The sequence below is a fragment of the Colias philodice genome, chromosome 2 (genome assembly GCF_061535455.1).
Source record: "Colias philodice isolate Cphi_HAF_F1 chromosome 2, ilColPhil1 Martin Lab GWU primary, whole genome shotgun sequence".
NCBI lineage: Eukaryota > Metazoa > Arthropoda > Insecta > Lepidoptera > Pieridae > Colias > Colias philodice.
The window spans coordinates 2,009,115-2,029,973 of NC_143087.1; the positions used below are offsets into that span (position 1 = coordinate 2,009,115).

Genomic DNA, 20,859 nt, shown 5'->3' on the forward strand with positions numbered 1-20,859 from the left:
GTTTTTAAATTCAACTCTATCACTAAGATAATAAAGATTAAATTTGTATTTCATTCCAAGATAGTCATGTGGAGTGGGGTTCAATATCGCGTTCTAAATTCAACTTTATCACTTAGGTCATAAAGATTAAATTTGTATTTCTTTACAAGATAGTCTCGTAAGGAATGCGGTTCATTAAGGCGTTTTAAATTCAACTTTATCTCCTAGTTCATAAAGATTAAATTTGTATATTTTCTTTCCATGATAGTCTCGTGGGGCCGCATCAATGATCGAGTAAACATGACTCGATTATTTTTCTTGATCATATCGCTAAACGATACATCGATGATTATTAGAAATTGCATTTTATTAGAAATGTACGTTAAAAAAATAAAAAAATATACACAAATGAAAGGTTATTCCATCTTTTTTAATATTCGACATGTTTGAATTGCTTCTGCAAGACTTGACAGTACAAAACGGCATTTTTAGCGGAGCACTCGCAGACGTCCGTTCGACGTTTTACGAATACGCAGAGTGCTTGTAATCGATTACGCAAGTAGTTTTTATGAAAGGATAAGATTTTTCGATGAAAATAATCTTATACCTCGGCAAAAGGGGAAACGCCTGCGAGTGTTATCCATTACTTAATGATCTAAGATTTTTCCGATAGCTTTTGAAAACATTTATCTTTTTACCCATTCGAAGCGGTAAGGCAAATATTAACCTCATTAAAATATCCGAGTAGATCAACAGGAAAAACTGTCGCTATAGCAATTAATTGACTCCTAGTGTAATAATTATTACTCATAATATTTATACATAGAGTATCAGAAAATGGCCAATATAGCTATTTAGTTATTGAATAAAAATAATAACTTTCTTAATATATTTAATTTTTGTTTCAGGTAAAAACGCAGCCCCAAAAATAAGTTTAATCAAGGTAAAAATAATCCGCAACCATAGGCTGATATGGAAATTAATAACAACTAAGAGCGAATTGTTTAGTATAATTTATTATGCTTATGTTGGACGAAATATAAACAATACAAAAAAAATTTCTTGCTTGGGTAGTCTTATTTTTTTATTCTTTAAATTATTTAAAATATTTCTAAGCATGTTAATGATAAAGTTCTAAAAGTGGAAAACCTATTTGAATTACTGGTATCATATTAAGTCCCACAGTTACCCTAATAAATGAAAGTCCTATACTTTTCACACAAACAAACTGCTAAATACGACCAAATTAGCATAAACAATAACCCCAGATGTAATGACCACAGGCTGAAACTATTCGAAACAGTTACCTTCTCTAAACTTCCTCTGAACATGCAAGCCTTTTTGCGATATAACAAATTGCATATACCAGGCTATAATAACTGCAAAATAGGCAGTGGGAAATTTATACCGCTGCAGTGTAATAGGGAGGTTCGTAAGTTACGGCCACGAATTTAAAACTATTTCACTGGTAAATACAGTTCAGCATGACGGTTCAGTGCCATTACATAAATTGACAGTTTTGTCAGGGAAACATTATTTTATATTAGCTTTCATTCTCGGTATTTAAATTCAATTAATGGCCCGATTTTTTGCTTATATCAGGTGGGTTTTATAGTATTATTACCAGCGTGAGAAAGAGATGGTGCTAGACGACTTATATATTGTTGTCATTTTTCCACACTGGGATTAATACTGCTTTAAGACGTCGTGATAACCACCTAGGTATTCTCTGTTTCAATAGGGTAGATATTTTATTATTTCCAATCCAGATGAAAATTACAGAAAGACAAACTATCAAATTTATTACAACAAATATAGATTTATATGTCAATTAGTTAGAATCATAGAAATCTAAATAACAAGACACATAGAAGTGCTAGAATGTCATAATTCGTATGAAAACCGCTGTCGCCAAAATCAACACATTCAAATCGAAAGCTAAACAGTACACACAAGTAAACTATGACTTTTATTGGACAGCTTGATTTTAGTGAAAACTAACTTATCTATTAAATTAAGCTTTTGAATATGTATCCTAACGCTCGAATTTACGGTTTATTTTAGAATAACATCCCTAAGTATATGAGACTTTTTGCTCCAATACGAACAAACGTGATAATAAGAATGGTCGACTGTGTCATTCATTGTTATTTCGATTACTATGGTGACACTTGGGTGACACTCGTAATACTTGTAAATATTCTATAATTTTAAGGAAAAACGGCATTATTTCTAAAAAAATATATTTTCCGATGAAATATTATTCCTTTATAAGTATAATTACAACTTGTGGAAGAATTTCCGCAATGGGAATTGCTGAAACACACCATGTATACACTCATACGTCTCCAGAGCAACTGAACAGTGACGAATGCACTGGTGATGTGCAAATCACCTGAGTGGCGACAAGGTCACGCACGCTTACGACTTCTAGTGTCTTGTTATTTAGATTTCTATGGTTAGAATATTTACACTACACGTTTATTTAAAATAACACAACGATAAAACTGATTACACAAGTTATCAGAGACGATAACCTTAGCAGCTACTACGAACTGTTTTGAGTCTTTAATGTTTATGTTGGACTGGAGTCATAATATTAATAATATTATAATGTAAAAATTAGTATAGAATTTCGATTTTTTTATATTAAATGCTGTTCATTAAAAAATATACATAATATTATAAATATTTATGATTAGCTAAGTCCAAAAAATTACGGGAATATTATTTTCTATTATTAAGACTATTGTATAGTTATTGATTATTTTAATAAAACATTTGCCAGGAAAAGGAAATTAAAAATATCTTTATATTGTGTATCGTTTATTTCAAAAATAGGTTATACATTTCACGGCAGTCATTTCATTGCGTAGGTATACTAATCTAATTTCTTAAAATATAAACAGGAAAAATATTTACAAAAGACAAGAATTATAATGATCAAATTATCTAAATACAATAATAATCATTGTCATTGTGTTTAGATAATATATTTATATTAATTATTTAATTTATCTGTCATTAAATACATTTGTATTTGACAGATAAATTAAATTAACTATTTATTTCATTGAGAACTGAAGGTCCTTATATTGACTTATGTATATGTGCGGATCGGCGGATAAACTTTGGCCCCTACTAAAAGTAATTTTATATGAATTAGTATCATTTAATAAATTGATATCTCTTTCATAGCCTTTACATTACTTTACATAAGGAAGGAAGAAACACAATACAAATGTCTTTACATATCGATAATACATATACGGGGCAGTATCTTATTAATACTTAAAATTAAATTCTAAAGATTAAATTTAAACAGCAATAAACATAGACATCCACCATGGTGGTTTGGTTAACCAAGATTTCAATTTCGCTCTATCTGGCACAATACCAGCGTCTTTTTTAGGTTCTGGCATTCTCGAATATTCCATTAATGTAACGCAATTCACTTTAGATTTAAGTCGGTGGTTGTTTGTGACTATTTCTACTTCACATTCCATACCATTTGGATCGGGCGGTGGGCCTTTCACACTAAGCGGGTCTTTCAGCTGTGATGTTACTACGCATGTTGAATTTGTTATTTTTGTTTCTTTAGTTTGTGTTGTGCTTGGTGTGGTTGTGTTTGTTACTGTTGTGTTGGTTTTTGGTGTAGTGATATTGGCCACTGATTGGATTGTTGTGTTTGATACAGCGGTGGGTGTTGTTGTTTCAGTTGAATTGGTATTTGATACAGATATAGTCGCATTAGTAGAAGGTGTTGATGAAACAGTGCTATTACTAGATAATGAAACATTAGTTGCTGGAGTGGAGGTTTCTGTTGTTGATGAAATGTTTTGTGATAAACTGGATGGTGTAGTTATGTTAACCGCTGGAGAAATTGTGGTGCTAATAACTGGTGGGGTTAATGTTGATGTTATATTTTCCTTAACACTTGTTTGATTGTCAGATAAGGCAGTAACAATTGGTATAACAGATAATTTGGCAACAAATTCAGTTGTAGATGATACAGCAGTCATATTTTGAGTCGGACTATTGGTTGTAGAAGGTGTTGCACCCTCAGTTATAACAGTAGTAGAATTGTGACAAACCACGCTCTCTACTTGACTTGATTCTTTAGATACTTTTTTACTTCCTTCTGTGAATGTGGATACGATTTCACATGGGATTTTTAGTTCTTCAATTTTATTATGTTCTTTTACTCTCAATAAACAATGTGCTTCGTCTCTAGGTGGTGCATTAGAAGGACGATAACCGGAGTTACTATTGTATCTGTGCCTGTAGTAGTCGTCATAATAATAATGGTCATGGTAATGGCTATGAGAACGCCCTAAATTGTATAATGTAAGCCCTGTTAGTAAGTCATTATAGCGACTTCCTGAATTTCTGTACTCTGTTACATAAATGTGTTGAGGTGATGAGAAATAAGTGGGTGTATGGTAGTTACTGCCATATGATCCGTATGAATTGCCGTATGAAGTGTGCGTGTTTGGCCTGTAGCCTGAATTAGTATTGTAAGTGTTGCTAGGATGATAGCTATAGTCAGGTTTATGATATGTATTCGATGGTGGATTATGGGTATTGCTACCGTAATTTGATGGATATCTACTACCGGAACCAGATCCTGATAAACCTGTGGAAGCTGGATAGCTGCTTCCAGAACCAGATCCTGATAGACCTGTAGATGCCGGGTATTTACTTCCAGAACTGGATCCTGATAAGCCTGTAGATGCTGGATATCTGCTACCAGAAGAGGATCCCGATAGCCATGTGTTTGTTGGATAGCTGCTTCCAGAACCAGATCCTGATAGACCTGTAGATGCCGGGTATTTACTTCCAGAACTGGATCCCGATAAGCCTGTAGATGCTGGATATCTGCTACCAGAAGAGGATCCCGATAGCCATGAGTTTGTCGGATATTGGCTTCCAGAACTAGATCCAGATAATCCCGTTGATGCTGGATATTTACTTCCCGAGCTTGATCCCGATAGACCTGTAGAAGCTGGATATCTACTTCCAGAACTAGACCCAGATAGACCTGTTGACGCTGGATATCTGCTTCCAGAGCCAGATCCAGATAAACCTGTTGATGCTGGGTATTTGCTGGCGGAGCTTGATGAACTTCCACTTGACCATGGGTATTTTGGGGAATCTGACAAAGAAAATAAAAAATATTTTTGTTTGTTGATACTACATGTGATAAAGGCAAAATTCAGGAATATTAAAAGCGTTTTGTAATTAGTATAGAAAATAATGAGAGATTGAAAGAAAGAGAAAAAGAAGGAAAGAAAGAAAGAGAAAGAAACAACATTTATTTGACTCCATAAAACAGAACACACAGAAAAATACACTAAAAACAACACGGTTGTAACAAATAGTTGACAAAAAACATGAAAAATAAAATAATAAAACATAAAAAGTGGAACTAAACGCAGCCTACGCTGCATCACAGTTGCAATACTGATTTTCAATAGCTCCTCTTTAACGATTGGAGCAGCACTAGGTTTAAAGTTTTTTAATAAGTACACTGGATTAATAAATACTTTACATATTATACTTCATTGTATTACATAATACTTGTTCATAATACATACACTTTACACATATAACAATAACAATTTACTAACTTATATCTGGCATCAAAATAAACCGGATGTAAAATTGTATTGCAAAAAACAAGCAGTTCTGCAAATTAAAATCTACACTGTACAGTGAAAAAGTTCATTTTAGATAATATTATTCTGATAAAAGCTATCCAAGTTACATTTATTTGCCTGTAATAATATATGCCTAATAAAATACCTCGAATTATTTATTGCATGTTATATGTATCATTATATACGTTTTATCTTTTTATATTAATAAAACCAGATTCAAATAAGTTATTAGAATCGACATTAAGGCGGTTGATGCTTTAGTTTTAGTTGATGAGGAGTAAACGATAGTAGATTTAAATATTTTGTTATGATTGAAACCTGAAAATGGAGATGACGAAGAATAAAATGTACCTCGTCCGGATAATCCCGACGAAGAAGAAGGATAGCTATGAGAGGTCGATCCCCATCCAGATAATCCTGATACTGATGATGGATAGCTGTGCTTACTGCTGGAACCCGATAGCCCAGATGATGACGACGGGTAAGAGTGGCTTGAACTCGAACTTGAACTTGATGGACTTCTTGAGCCCCAGCTCCAACCGGAACTCGAACCAGACGAGGATGATTTTCCAGAACTCGATCCCCATCCCCATCCCGAGGATCCCGAGGATCTGCCTGAACTGCTCGATCCCCATCCCCTCGAACCTGAGCTCGAGCGAGAACTACTACGACTACCCCATTTCCCGTTCACCGCACTTAGCGTCACACACAAGAACAAGAGGCACAACAGATATCTGTTGGCCATTTTAAACGTTGGTTATAATGTAGTACACAGTACACACGATTGACCACTTTCGCGCCCGGTCTCGCACTGAACGGGTTTTTAAACAAGAAACTGCTATATCGTTTGTAATGACGTCAGCCAATTATTCTCCGAACATCAGAGCGATAGACGGGTCAGTAATGAGGTAAACATCGTATTATCATTGGGAAGTCCAGACGTATCAATTTTGTAGCAGATTGTATTTGTTTCACTTCATTTGATTTTCGTGATTAATAAAGTATCCAATGATATTCAAGATAGCTCGGCTGATTGAAGAAATAACAGTTTTATTTTGAAGAATAAAATGAGGTGCCCCGATTCCAATAGCCATTTTATTATCTGCTATGTCAGTGAGTAAATGGGTGACCTTTCACGTTGCGATATGAATTAAACTGAATACAAAATGATTATAATATAAAACGCAACAAATAAACACAAACGTTTGTACTGCATTATATTTATGGCTATATCGCAGACGTTCCCAAAAGATGTTACTGTAAAAAATACTAATACGTTTTTTTAACGTCGGTGATGAAGTAACAAACACAGAATGAGATCGAAAATTGAGTATCATTTTTTGTTATTTAATTCAATATCCGAAATCTTGTAATACTAGAAATATATTTGATAAGTTATTAATAATCGAGCGCGTTTGTTCATTTGAATGTCGTTAGCTTAATCGTTTTATCGTTTACATGTGTCATTAATGTTATTTATCATCGACTACTTTTTATTCACGTGTTATATAAGGTTATAGTTAACTGTATAAATTCTGACACATTACGTGAAATTCTGATATTTTTTTTAGCTTTGGAATAAAAATTTATAATCGAAATTCCTATCAGTTCCGAGATTTTCGAGTACAGAAAATAAATAGATCAAGTATAAAGCAACCTTTTAATATTTAGTAATGTTTATTAATTATCTTTATCTTTAAGCTATTGATCAGCGATTGCCGTGTGTCATACAATTTGCAAAACATCAATTTATTAACAACTAGCTTTCCGCCCGCGGCTTCGCCCGCGCATTCAAAGAAAAACCCGCATAGTTCCCGTTCCCGTGGGAAGTAACCTATGTCCTTTCTCGGGTATCAAAATATCTCTATACCAAATTTCATGCAAATTGGTTCAGTAGTTAAGGCGTGATTGAGTAACAGACAGACAGACAGAGTTATTTTCGCATTTATAATATTAGTATGGATTTTCTATGTGGCAGATAGAAAACACTATTATACTTCTTCAAGTTGATATCGTTCTATCAATCTACATATTTTTATTACAACATAAAAACTAGATTCTCGAACATAGAAACTTTATTTATCTACATAAAAATATATCATAATGTTCATATTAAAAAATGTAATTTTGTACGAAGGTTGTAAACACCATAATTCATATTTTGTGAATTACTCCGTGTAAACAATTCTTAAATGTGTCAATAATTGTAAATACGCTTTTGAATTATTATTCAAATGAAAATTATATATCAACTTATACTCCAAAGAGCAGACATTGAAAATCACGTTTTACAATTCACGAAACATCTGAAGTTTCCGTTAAATTGATTTCATGTTTCAAATGTTTTGTTATTTCGGAATTATGAATTTATTCGGGCTTGTTAGTCATGTATGAAGTTATTATATACATGTAAATATTATATACATAAAAGAATCTACATATTAAGTAAATGATACATTAGCTGACTGATACATCTATTTTGAGCAATGAAATTCAATGCAAATTATCAAAAGATAAGCTTAGCATTTTGCTCTTGAAATATGTACAAAATACATACTTGAATATGAACTCAATTCATTCAGATCCCAAAGATACTAAGGCAACACTCAACTAAAACTATTGTACTATCTACTATATAAAAATAAGTCGGGTTTTCCTTCCTGACGCTATAACTCCAGAATGCACGAACCGATTTCCACGGTTTTGCATTCGTTGGAAAGGTCTCGGGCTCCGTGAGGTTTATAGCAAAGAAAAGGTGTCTCTGGTGGCGAAACGGAGTTCGCCCGGTTTGCTAGTTATTTATACATAATCTCATTACTACTTACTTACTTTACTAGCTCTGCGACCCAACCAGTTTGGCTTACGACACGAGTTTACGCCACTTTCCTCGATCACGCGCAGTTTCTTGCATCAATCTCATTATGAATGCATTTTTGTTTATATTTTTATAGAGCCCTAAAATTTTATTGACCGTAATACTTGAAGTTCCATCATAACAACCCTACTAAAAACGTAATTCGCGCACCCAGAAAAGCCTTGCCGCATGGACTCTTTACATTTTGCCGTGATTAAAAAATCCACTATTTCAAAAGATATCAAAGTAAGGCATTTCAGTTAAGCCGCGTAAATATTAAGGAGATTACATAGACTCTGCTAATTACGAACGCTAATTAAGCTGACGGCTCTCAAAGAGATCAATATCTTCACTGAATATTATATTGGACTTCTAAAATATCAGATTTTGAGTTCGACGGTGAATGTACTAAAATTAGTACGGTAAATAAAGTTTGTACAATAATAAGTTGAGACAACACTTTTCCTTTATAAAAAGAGAAATACGACTTAAATCATTAAATTGAATAGATTTATAAACATTTCTATGGTTTTCCATTGTTTATTTTTGCACGCCTCATAGGCGAAGCGTTGAGGTGGGTACTACTGTCACTTCGCGCAAAACATCTGATTTTTCAAACTCAAAATGTCTTTATGTATCATACATTGCACTTGTAAGATAATACATACACACACATATTAAGAAAAAACACTATTTTTAACGTTCATGATATTTTTGATGTCATTTTTGTTATTTAAACTAGTTAAAAAACAGTTTAAAAAAGTTCTGTCTTGGACGTCCGTGTGTCTGTATGTGCGGATCCTTTTTCTTGTTAACACGATAGCGACCGAAATACTTTACTAATCGAGTCTTTTTTTTTCTCTTACGCTTGAGTATGCTCAGGAATAGAACCCTTTCATTTTTCAGGGTCTGATTCGATGTGGTTTAATTGTTATTAAATAAACAAAAATAATAATTAATAAATATTTATTAAAAAAAAATTATGAGGCGTGCACTTTTGGATTTTCCAAATTATTTTAGATATATTTTTGATTTAGGTTTATAGGTTTTATTAAAGTTTTTATATAAGTATGATATAAAATGTTATTAAAATATTGTTTAGGTTAAGATAATATAATAGCAAATTAGTAAGCCGTCGTACAGAATAAGAAATAGGACATTATGCTACTACTATAGAGATTTTCTTTCGATCATCTTGTTTTATAAATGAGATTTGCTTGGAACTATATCGCATTCAATCAAGTATTACAACTTATGATATACTATTAGTAGTCGACGCAAAAAGCATACACGCAAAGCTTACGTAGTTTATAACAAAAAGTTCTAAAACTTGTTTGAGCATTCCAATACTCAGTCGTTGATCTCGTGACGTCATAAGTGTCCAGTGACGACATAACAGTCTTACGTATAGAGCGCTTCATTAATTTATTTACTTAAGAAATCCTCATTATAATAAAGCTTTTTTTGTTATAAGTCCATCCTCATCCTCATTATAGTTTAATAAAATAATTAATAATTACGCACACGATTGAGTTTCTAGCGTCTTTTTCCTATACCGAGACTTGCGTATTTAAAAATAATGAAAAATAATTCTAATGAAGTGAATTATTTGAAATTCGACACGTAGGCTTCATATTGTAGAAAGTACTAACGAACTTGCCCTGATTTAAATTCAGAGCTAATAGGCCCTTTGACGTAGTACTTGCTACCTTTAAATAAAATCTTTGCTGAAGAATGGAGTTCAGACGGTAATAGAATTTATAAATTAATAGGTATTAGAATTTTCTTTTATGTTGAATAGTTACAATCTCCTGATTGAATCCGTTTCAATATTTGTTTGATCTAACCTCTTTTTATAAGATGATATCTCTTGGAGCTATAACAAATGAAAGTAGTTCATAAACAAACCAGACAGTTTCATTACAATTGCTTAGTATAAAAAAAATATTTAAATGATATAATATGTATAGACAAGATTTCATTAAAGGTACATTACAAGTAAAATTATCCAATCCCTTCAGCGTATATCATACACAAATTCACATAGCTCACTTAAATGAACAATGACAAACTGAAAAACAATTGCAATCTACAAAAGCAGAAGCAAGAACATAAAAATAACATTCCTCATAATTTAAAACGTACCAACATGAACGTCGTGCGCGAAATTTGCGACAATTTACATTCTCGATGCATGACAAGTCAGCAAATAAAAGAAATTCCATCAACTTCGTAGCATAGTATAAAGAGAGAAGTAAGTTATTCTCAAACAAAGGTACATCGCGCCGTTTGTATGTACGCGGAGCTCTTGTCCACGCTCCCCATTCATGTACGTATTCACGCACACCACGCCGCTCGGTTCCTACTCTGGGACCGTTCATGTTTGGGCCACACTATTGCTGTGAGTGTAGTTTGTTTAGGTTTACAATTATTTAAAGTATCAATGTGATAAGTGACAACCCTGTGCCGCGCGAGTTAAAAGATACCGTGCGCTCCTAAACTCCGGGAGTTGGGCTACTTCTCTTTTTATACTATGGTAACAGTGTGGAGAGAAATAACAAGGAGTATCAAAAGGCGAGCGGAAACGAAATTAACTGTCACCAGCAGTACATTAAATGCTATCAAGGTGCACACGGACCGTGATTTTAGACAATCATGCGGTGGACTTTTGTATTTTTGTCACAATAATGAAGACTTCACAGTCAATCGATCTTTTGATGCTATTCCAAGGGATTTTAGATAGATAAATGTTACTCTTTACATTTATATATACGTCTTTGTATAGAGACCTTTTTGTTATTAAAGATTCTGGTGATTGAGTTGGTATTTTTACTAGGTTCTTTACTTATTGTGACCATTTTTAACAGTACTAATTTGACATGGTTCTTCTGATGTATGATGTGGTCATCATTACAATGGTCAAATTACATCTTGCAAGATACATAATTATTTATAAAAGTATATGTATAAAAGTTTATTAATTAAAGCAAATCCTATACAATAGAACATCAGTACAGGTAAATCCTCATAATTATAATATTTTTCAATAAAATACTGCTAAATGGTACATTAACAAGGTATTCGCTCATTATAACATCCCGTCAGAAGACCACGTACGCAGTATCGAAGAAAATTACTAGGTACACGGATATTAATACTGTATTTGACTGCAATGGTTTCTCATCCTATTATTAGAATTTCTTTGATGTTCTGATAAATACCTTGCGAATCGATTTTACTTCGGCCAAAGCCCACGCTTGATTATACCATTGTTGGAGTGAAGTTGGTCTTGAAGATAATCTGAAGAGCTTTAAGGATTATTGGTATGGTAGGTTGTTTATGGATAGCTTCGGACGTTTGGTTCGGGGTTAAACACTTTAAATAATTGGTAAAGTTTATTAAAACTAAAAAACACGCTTAAACTCATGAAATAATTGTATTGTCGCCGATCCTTGATTGTTTTTTTTAAATGTGTCCGTTTAAAATGGGTCAGAATCAAGTCTAAATGAGTCAGTATGCAAACATACAGGTGAAGCTAATAAAATCGTGTTAAAAAGTCAGTTTCATCCAGGAATAATGCCATTTTTTAGAGGAAAGAACTTCTTGTTCTTCTTCGAACTGTAATTTTAATTCATCTAGTATTTATAGATCGATAATTTCTTTTCCATCTTCCTAATTGAGGCGTAGATATAGAGCACAAAAACTTATGTGCTACATTGGTACTTGAGTGTGTGTTTATTATTCTTTCACATATAATTCATCCACACCATTAAATACATAATAATAATGCAAAAACAAATGTAAATTACCTCTGTTCTGTAAACAAACCTTGAATTAGACGGAGGTAAGGTCCCAGGGGTGGCGATAACTCAATGAGGCCCTAATCCCAACACGACTAGCATTTTAGTAGCTTGGATATACGTAATCAAGGGTATGTATTCTTTTGACGTCTTTATTACTTATATTTATTTATTTATTGAGGGTCATTAGCAGCGGTACATCGATGATTAAGTATAAAAATACACAAAAAATATAGGACATGAAGAACAACTAATAAAAAATGAGCACTGCATGCACTATAAAAATTACTAGCGTAGTAATATGATGAAAAAGTGAATTGTTTTATTTAGCGAGAAACACATATTATAAAAAAAATGTAAGTTGGTAATAACAAAATAACAACATTCTGTAATATCATGACTTCTACTCATTTGGGGGTAAAATAATCTATGATGTAACGATATAAGCTAATATTTGTATTAAAACTTTATGTTACTCTAGTTATACTCGGCTAAAAGTGAAAAATAGAAGTCTTATTTTCACTATATTATCATCGATTTTTTTTTCTTTCTCTTTTTTTAAACAGAAAATTGTGAGCTGATTTGGTCCAGCCATCCTCGAGATTTGTTTATTTACATAGACATAGAGCTGAAAAAAAGGGAGATCAATTTTTTACCGTTCCCAAAAACGACGGAGTGAATTCATAGCATTCATAGCGAATGTTTCTTTTTCTTTTTTTCAATTTTGTGCATTGATAGCTGCGCGGTTTCTCAAAAAATCGACACGATTGGTTGTAGCATATATTGTCAGTTATGGCATAATATTTATAGTAACTACTACGATTGTTTATAATAAAATTACACGTTTCTGAATATGTTTTTCCTTTTAGTTTGATCATAGTGACTTCATCTCTGGAGTTACTACTCCTATAACTATACTGTTTTTGTTTTTCTTCCAATTTGAGTAAATATTGATAATTTTACTCATTTATTATTGTAAATACGAATGTTTTTGAATATGTAGAGATTGAATGAATGGTTGTTTGTTATGGTTTCACGTCAATGGCTGAACGTTTCGGGTAGAAAATTAACTAAAATAATATAAATAATTATTTGCAGGATAGTTTTAATTTATTTGAGTGAATCTGTGATGATATATGTCACTTTCGATTTGGAACGATTAAATATTAAATTATCTAGTATTTTTATAACTAGTTTTATATTATTATGTATAATAGGTTTGACCGCCTCCTCGGTACAGTGGTTGACGCGTGAGCGTAACACCGAGGGGTCCTGGGTTCGATTCTCGGTGGAGACGAAGAAAAAAAATGTCTTGGTCTGGTAGGACACAGAAGGCTGATCACCTACTTGTCCCTAAAGAAAATCGATCAGTGAAACAGATGTATGCATCTGCCCCTTACTTCACTAGGGGACATGGGACTTCACTTACTTACTTATGTATAATAGGTAATATTATATATTATTTCACTAGCATCTAACCACTGGTATCGATGTAAAAAATATTATAGGAAACCGGGCTTACATGTAGAGACACATACACTCAGTTCGTTTAAAAATATAATATTTACCAAAAACTTTACACTGGCTCTTTCAATTCAATCCATTAAAACATCCACTACTACCAAAAACATAACTACAGTTTCGCAATATTTGCTATCAAATATCAATTGTAGAAAGTGTGGGTAATTTGATAAATGGTCCCCCCACATCAGTCTTGTAGACAGATGTTCGTGTCAATATAATATTGATTAATGTGTCATCCGATACAGAAATATAACAATGCCGGTTACAATGGTTTTTTCCATGTTGCTGACTTTATGTACGAGGGTTGTCGATTTCAAAGGATCTATTTTAAAACTGTATACAAGAACTACGTGAAGTGAGGACAACGGGTGTGAAAGTCTGTATGGGCAGATGAAATTGACCTCGGTTTAACTCCTCTATTTTTAACCGACTTCAAAAAAAGGAGGAGGTTCTCAATTCGACGGTTTTTTTTCTGAATTTTAGTTCTGTGAATAGACTGAGAACATTTTTCTTTTCAGGTCCTTCGACGCTCACGCATTCATTGCTAAGCTAAGGAGGTTTTCAAATAACAGTTTTACGATAATGTTTTCAAACTGGTATTCATTTATTATACACCCCCCATGCCTTAGAAACCAATTCCGTTCAGTTTTCAGAAATGGTAAAATATTTAACATCGTTTTAATTTGTCTCTCCTTATACATATAATGGACTAAAATTTACATGCATAAAAGTATACAGCAGAATATAATATTTTAATCTAATACAACTGCTCTTATTAAACCTAAAACATAACACGTAGCACGTAAGCATAGATCCGTACGGCGTAGGTACATCTCTAAAACAAAATAACACTAAAGCGAACAGCCACAAACAACATTCAATCCATTATATAAATTACATTTTCTTGTCACTACGTGATCTTTTAACCTAGAATCCAGACGCTGGTTATTATTTTTCAAGGCGGAGTGAACCAATTCTTTTAAAGTTCGCAGCGGATAAAAACTCGGAAATCCATTTTAATTTCCGTCTACGAAACAACACTTAAACGTTGTCGGCACTCTGCGATTATAACTGTTTTGTCCTTTTTCATTTTAAAATGGTTCACCGTCCGCGTCAGTCATTGCTTCTCCTTTGAATAATGCTGAAGACAGTTCTTTTATCGAATAATTGTATTCGATTGGCTGTTGTTTTTGGTATTTTTTATATGCATTTTCAATTTTCTTTCTTTGTCTATTTGCGTAACGTTGTTTGGTCTTGTATCGTTTGAAATATTATTGTCGTTTGTCGGTAATACATCTAATATAGGTACCTCGTTACACATATAATTATTTTTCAGGCGCTATTTTTGGATTTTGTCGACTAACCAGTCGTTGTTATCGAAAGATCCTGATTTCAATCCCAACAGAGAAAAAAGAGAAAAATTTTGGTAGTCATCATGTTCATATCCACGGTCAACTGTATGTATATCCTCCACACCTGAAATGGAAAAAAGAAACTTTATACAACTTTTTATTTACATTTACAATAATTTCACGCAACAAAAAGCGTTCTGCAAATTGCGATATTAATATCGATTCGATTTCATCCGTAGTAAGTGGGTGTTAGTGTTTTTACCTTTATTGTTTTATGATTGATAGCGGCCATGACAGGAACAAATTGTTCTGAAACCAGAGTAAATATTCGATTCGGCGTTTGCTGATCAAATTGTTATCTGTTTTTATTGATAGCGACCGTTGATATCATTTAGTGACTGGCTGGTTTGGTGTGAAAATATTTTTATGAGAGTACTGTTAATTTGTTAGTTATAATCTTTGATGAATTGATGACGTCACTGTAAGAAATAGTTCCTTGTGTAAGTTATAATTTTTCTGCTCGTCTTTTATTCATCCCTTTTTTGATTTATTCATTATGGCCTATGGGTTCGATATTTTTATGTTCTTAAGAGTAAAAATTGACTTACTTATATCTCAAGTCATAGGATCTTAGAGCAAATAGGCAAACATTTATAGGAAATAATAAGGAATATATATATATTAATTATAATATTATTGTATTATTATACTTCATTAAGACTTAATGAATACTTTAATTATATTAATTAAATATGTAATACTGTATAGTGTATACTACGTCATCAACCACAAACTAAGGAAAGTACATTTAAAACGTAGACAATAGAAAAACATACTTATACGTATATGAATACTAGCTAGAGCCCACGGCTCTACATGCTAGTATGGTGTCATTAATATCTATACATTTAATACAGATCTGTATTCAATCATTATAAACTTTCGTATTAATAATATCTGTCCGTATATAATATATTAAAGATGCGAAAGTGTGTTTGTTAATAGGCTTTTTTCTACCGTGGAGAAAATTCTTAATACCATGGGAATTTTGGGGTATAAGCTAACTTTTGTATTAACTCATCTTAAACGTAAATAATACTCGACAAGTAAATTGTCACGAAATTCAACTCTCTTTAATTTTTCACATTATCATAATACTTCATTTCGATTACATTTAAAAATAACAATTAAAACCAACATAAATGCTGGTGACGTCACAAGTTGAAAGGCATTGATTTCCTGCAATAACGAACGTGTGTGTTATGACCCGATTCCTTACACTCAATAAATGGTTCAGTTTGTTGAAAGATTATATTGAATTTGTGATGTATGAGTACGGTAACTGCACCTCGCATCATGGTAGGTCATTTTGAATTTATTTTTCAGTTTCGTTTCATTTCGTTAAGATATTAGTAGATAATATGTAGTAATCGTAAGTAAATAATATTGTAAAAGGATGTAATTATACGAATCTAATTTTAACATTAATAAACACCACGACATTTGCAATGTATACAATTAGGATAATAATTTTAAAGATTATTGTTTTCTCTTTAATTTTATAAATCTTATTTCGTTGTCTTTAACCAAGAATAATTCAGTTAATGACCCAATAACCATAATTACCCCTTATTGCGCAGTCGGTTAACTGCCCTGTGTACTTTCCAAGTAACATAGCCAATTTAATACACTCCCAAAACTATCAACGCCAGGAAGATGAATGCACTGTTGATGCATTTTTCACTGTTAGATTGATCGATGCCTTAAAATTGTGAAACGATTGGTCCAAAAGCCTTTATAAAGCGGTTAGAGGCTAGACAATGCTAGAACGGACGATATTATATATTTTTGTTTGACCATTGTGCGCTCGGTTCCTTTGTGCGGTCTCGTTAATCATTGTGACGCAGCAGTGGACAGGCGATAAGGACAGACTGATGAAGCTTACACACGAGTTGTTCTGATAGTACGCTTGTTCTCTCGCTCGGGTTGGTCTTAAAGGAATCGTTGTAATGGTGTCTGCAGAAGTTTAGGTTGCACGTGTTTGAATTGGAAAAAGCTGCCTTTTGTGGTGGTGTGTGTAATATGTTACTTACTACTTTTTGTGCTGATTTGAAAGAAGCTCAAAAGATAGGTATGGAATTATTATTTTATTATTTAACTCTTCAATAAAAATGCGTAACTTCAAAATAATATTGAAAAATGTACAGACAACTTTTGGGCGGCTTCATTACTTAACATTATAGTGTTGATTCCAACTGTAATATATCTTTGTTACTACTTTCAATAAAGAAATAGGAATACAAAAATGATTTTACCAACCAAAAATTAACATTTTTGAGTAACAATAATTTCTTAGAGAGTCATTTACTTGTCAATGATTTTCGGCCTTCTTAACAATAAATAGAACATTTCGGTTCCAAAAATGTTTTTCTAATATTGGTCCATGGTGGATTATTGTATAGTAAATTATGTTTATTTTGTTTGTAAATGGTGTTATTTGTGTATTTGGTCTCAAAACTTGAAATAAATTTACGTAATTTTGTGGAATACGAGTATATGGAACAATTCAATGATTATTATTTATTATAATATTCGATTTATAAGAAGTGGTAAAAATTTTGTTCTTCAAGTTTTTATTCTTATATTCTAAGATCCGAATATAAGTCGAAATGCAACGGCGTGATAATAGAATGAGACCAATTTTATAATAAATTTAGTGTATTAAAAAATGTATTAAAAATGGGTTGACTGGGAAAATCCTAGACAGGACATTTTTAATGAATTTAAAAAAGAAAATATTTTTTTTTAATTAATTGCAGTATCAACATAATAAAAAAAAATTATAATAGACTTAAAGTATGAAACCTACAGAATGTGCATTCATACTCGTTTTCTAATATTTACCGGGACAAACGGCTAGGTTGGCAGGTATAAACAGGTATGTCGGTACCAGTTACTTTCACTTGATAGGATGATGGAAAAAAAATATGTCAGCGCTGTTTTATTACAAAATTGTTTTATTATCTCGAAACTGCAATTAATAAAAAATGAAAATAAAAGATTTTTTAATAATTAATAAAAAATATCCTGTCCAGGATTTTCCCAGGCAACCCATTTTTAATACATTTTTAAATACACTAAATTTATTATAAAATTGGTCTCATTCTATTATCACGCCGTTGCAATTCGACTTATATTCGGATCTTAGACCATATTATTATGTATTACAAAAATATGTGTAACTATCGGCTTAGCCTGGCATGAATACATATATAAGCATATATTCTCATTAAAGATGAAACTAACTTTACAACAATAAATATTTATAAAATCGATCAAATAAACAATACTAAATCGTAACAAACAAACAATGTATTTCCTCGTTAATATCAGTTTATTATGAGATTAATCAGCCATAAATCCATAAGGGTTTTACCGCAAATCGTTATTCATATTTTAATCGGATTTCTCTAAATCTTGAATTAATCCATAATCCACAAAAGTGCCAATCGCAGAGCTTGTAAATCGGTATTGAAATCTTCGAGCAATAGCTCCCGGAGTTAGGGATAAATTCCTTCATAATCCGAGATCGAAATTAATTTATAGAGTGGCCCGTCCCGGTATGACCTCTGTGTGAAATATTAACGCACTGTGCTTTGTAGAATATGGAGGGTGCAAGGTATAGGCGTCAGAGGATAGCCTTCAATGTGGTTTTGATTATTTCTATATTGTAGTGTTTTGGGTTAGTGTAAGTGAGCAGAGTAGTTATATGTATTATATTAACGCACTGTGGTTTGTAGAATACTGGGGACGGGTGGTGCAAGCTATAGGCGGGAATGGAATCTATACTACTAACAATATAAAGATGAAGTTTGTTTGTTTGTTTGTTGGAATGCACTAATCTTAGGAACTAATGATCCGATTTGAAAAATTCTTTCAGATAGCCCATTTATCGAGGAAGGCTAAGACTATATTATATCATCACATTAAGACCAATAGGAGCGGTGCAATGCGGGTAAAACCGTGAGGCACAGTTAGTCGACTATAATGTGTATGTGTTTATTTATCTATTTATTTCGCAGTTGAAGTGTTCTGGGTAAGTGGAAGCGGGAAAAAGGAATATTGTGTATTCAATTGTGAAAACATATATTCGTTAAAATGTGTTTTTGAACTTAAAAAATGAAATATCTTCTAGATCGTAGCTAAAAGGGTCGTTAATCTTTGTTTTTTCAGTATATACCTAATTTACATATTAAAAACCAATCTTAGAGAGGAAGGAAATACAGTGCAGTGTCATAGAATATAAGCCAGATAGGTAATACCTTATGTATGCCATTGGATTGAACTACTGTTAAACTGTTGGTATAGGAGAGAAGGAACAGTTTCTCATAACTTGTACCGCATATCGACGCTCCAAAACCATGATGAAATGCCAGCTGTGGAACAGATCTACTTTGATAAGTCATTCGCGTAGTTCGAACAGGGTCACTGGGACCGTAAAGTTTTATTGCCTCCGTAATAAAGTTTAAATTACAACCCCAAGAAGTCTTTCATTATTCATGTTCGCGACACGAATGATAATCTTAATTATGCGTCTGTACTTTTGATATTTTGTCTGTGCTGCGCTTGCGAACACCCGATGAATTAATAATTTCATGGCTCAAGGGAATAATTATCGCATTTGAAATTAGCTTTGTTTTATTTATGACTTGTTTATTAATTGCTGAATCGAATGTGATTAGATAGTAAACAGTAAACACTTCTATACTTGTGGTAAATTCCATTACAACCCACGCTGTAAGAGGAGATAATAATATTATGATTCAGACAACATTGTAGGATGTTGTACCCTCTATACTACTCTACGCTCTACTTTACTACCTACGTAGGTAGTAAAGTAGAGCGTAGAGTAGTACTCTACTCTACGCTCTACTTTACTACCTACGTAGGTAGTAAAGTAGAGCGTAGAGTAGTACTCTACTCTACGCTCTCTACGCTAGGAAGAAAGGAAATCATAGTGAAATCATATCATAGAAGGAACTAATAATGATTTTGCACTATTGAAGTACTTTTGCCAAGCTTACTTACGATCACTTTACGAACATAATAGATAAGTATCTAGTTGTGTAAGATTGATGGTTTTGCCCATCTAGATAAATCAATCTAATAATGATAGAAAAACTAACATTGCGGTTATTATATTGTGTCTTATCTCTGCTTTAAAAAGAATCATTCAATGTTTTCACGTTATTAAAAAAGACGTGTGGCACTCGGGGACTGCCGCGGTAAAGCATAGCATGCCTTCAAGCCACGCCTCCGAGCCTGTCAGAGTGGGAAGCGTGAGGTTTTTTCGTTATGGAATTTCTCGATTCGGTCCCCGCGCTCAAGGCCCGCGATAGAAGCTATGCAATAGCTTAAAAACATTTTGCGAACCCATTTATCTATTTCTACTCAAGTCTCCAGGTACACGATATCAATAGACGATCACACTCCCACTAACACCGTTAAGCGAAATCGCGCTTAAATAACACAAAGCTCCGTGTAATAAATTAAATAATCCCATAATTATAGCTGCGACGGAAGACGCAACAAAGGCCCATTGTTCTCGTTGAGATTCGCGGCGTATAGTGTGTTACGCGTAGTGCTTGACGTTATTGCTTTGTAACTAAAACATTGTTTCTAATAACAGC

The 20,859-nt window shown here is 32.8% G+C and overlaps 2 protein-coding genes across 3 annotated transcripts in view; one reads left to right on the forward strand and one right to left on the reverse strand.

Annotated features, from left to right (window-relative positions):
- side-II (sidestep II transmembrane protein) overlaps window positions 1-20,859 on the forward strand; it is a 222,897-nt gene that overhangs the window by 25,923 nt on the left and 176,115 nt on the right. The window lies entirely within an intron of this gene.
- LOC149490184 (uncharacterized) lies at window positions 3,027-6,470 on the reverse strand. Of its 2 annotated transcripts, XM_089701139.1 has the most exons (3): window positions 5,991-6,470; window positions 4,661-5,134; window positions 3,027-4,615 (listed from the first exon to the last, which is right to left on the reverse strand). In XM_089701139.1, exons 1-3 carry the CDS (start codon window positions 6,382-6,384, stop codon window positions 3,297-3,299), a joined length of 2,187 nt encoding a protein of 728 aa, XP_089557265.1. In that variant the 5' UTR covers window positions 6,385-6,470; the 3' UTR covers window positions 3,027-3,296. The 2 variants fall into 2 exon arrangements, with proteins under 2 accessions (XP_089557265.1, XP_089557260.1); XM_089701134.1 differs by having other exon boundaries at window positions 3,027-5,134.

What these genes read in the sequence shown, in the direction of transcription:
- LOC149490184 (XM_089701134.1), bottom strand. Translation starts at nt 6,384, where the DNA reads ATGGCCAACAGATATCTGTTGTGCCTCTTGTTCTTGTGTGTGACGCTA. An exon ending in GTCGGGATTATCCGGACGAG is followed by an intron (nt 5,135 to 5,990) that starts GTACATTTTATT and finishes TTTCTTTGTCAG; the next exon opens with ATTCCCCAAAATACCCATGG.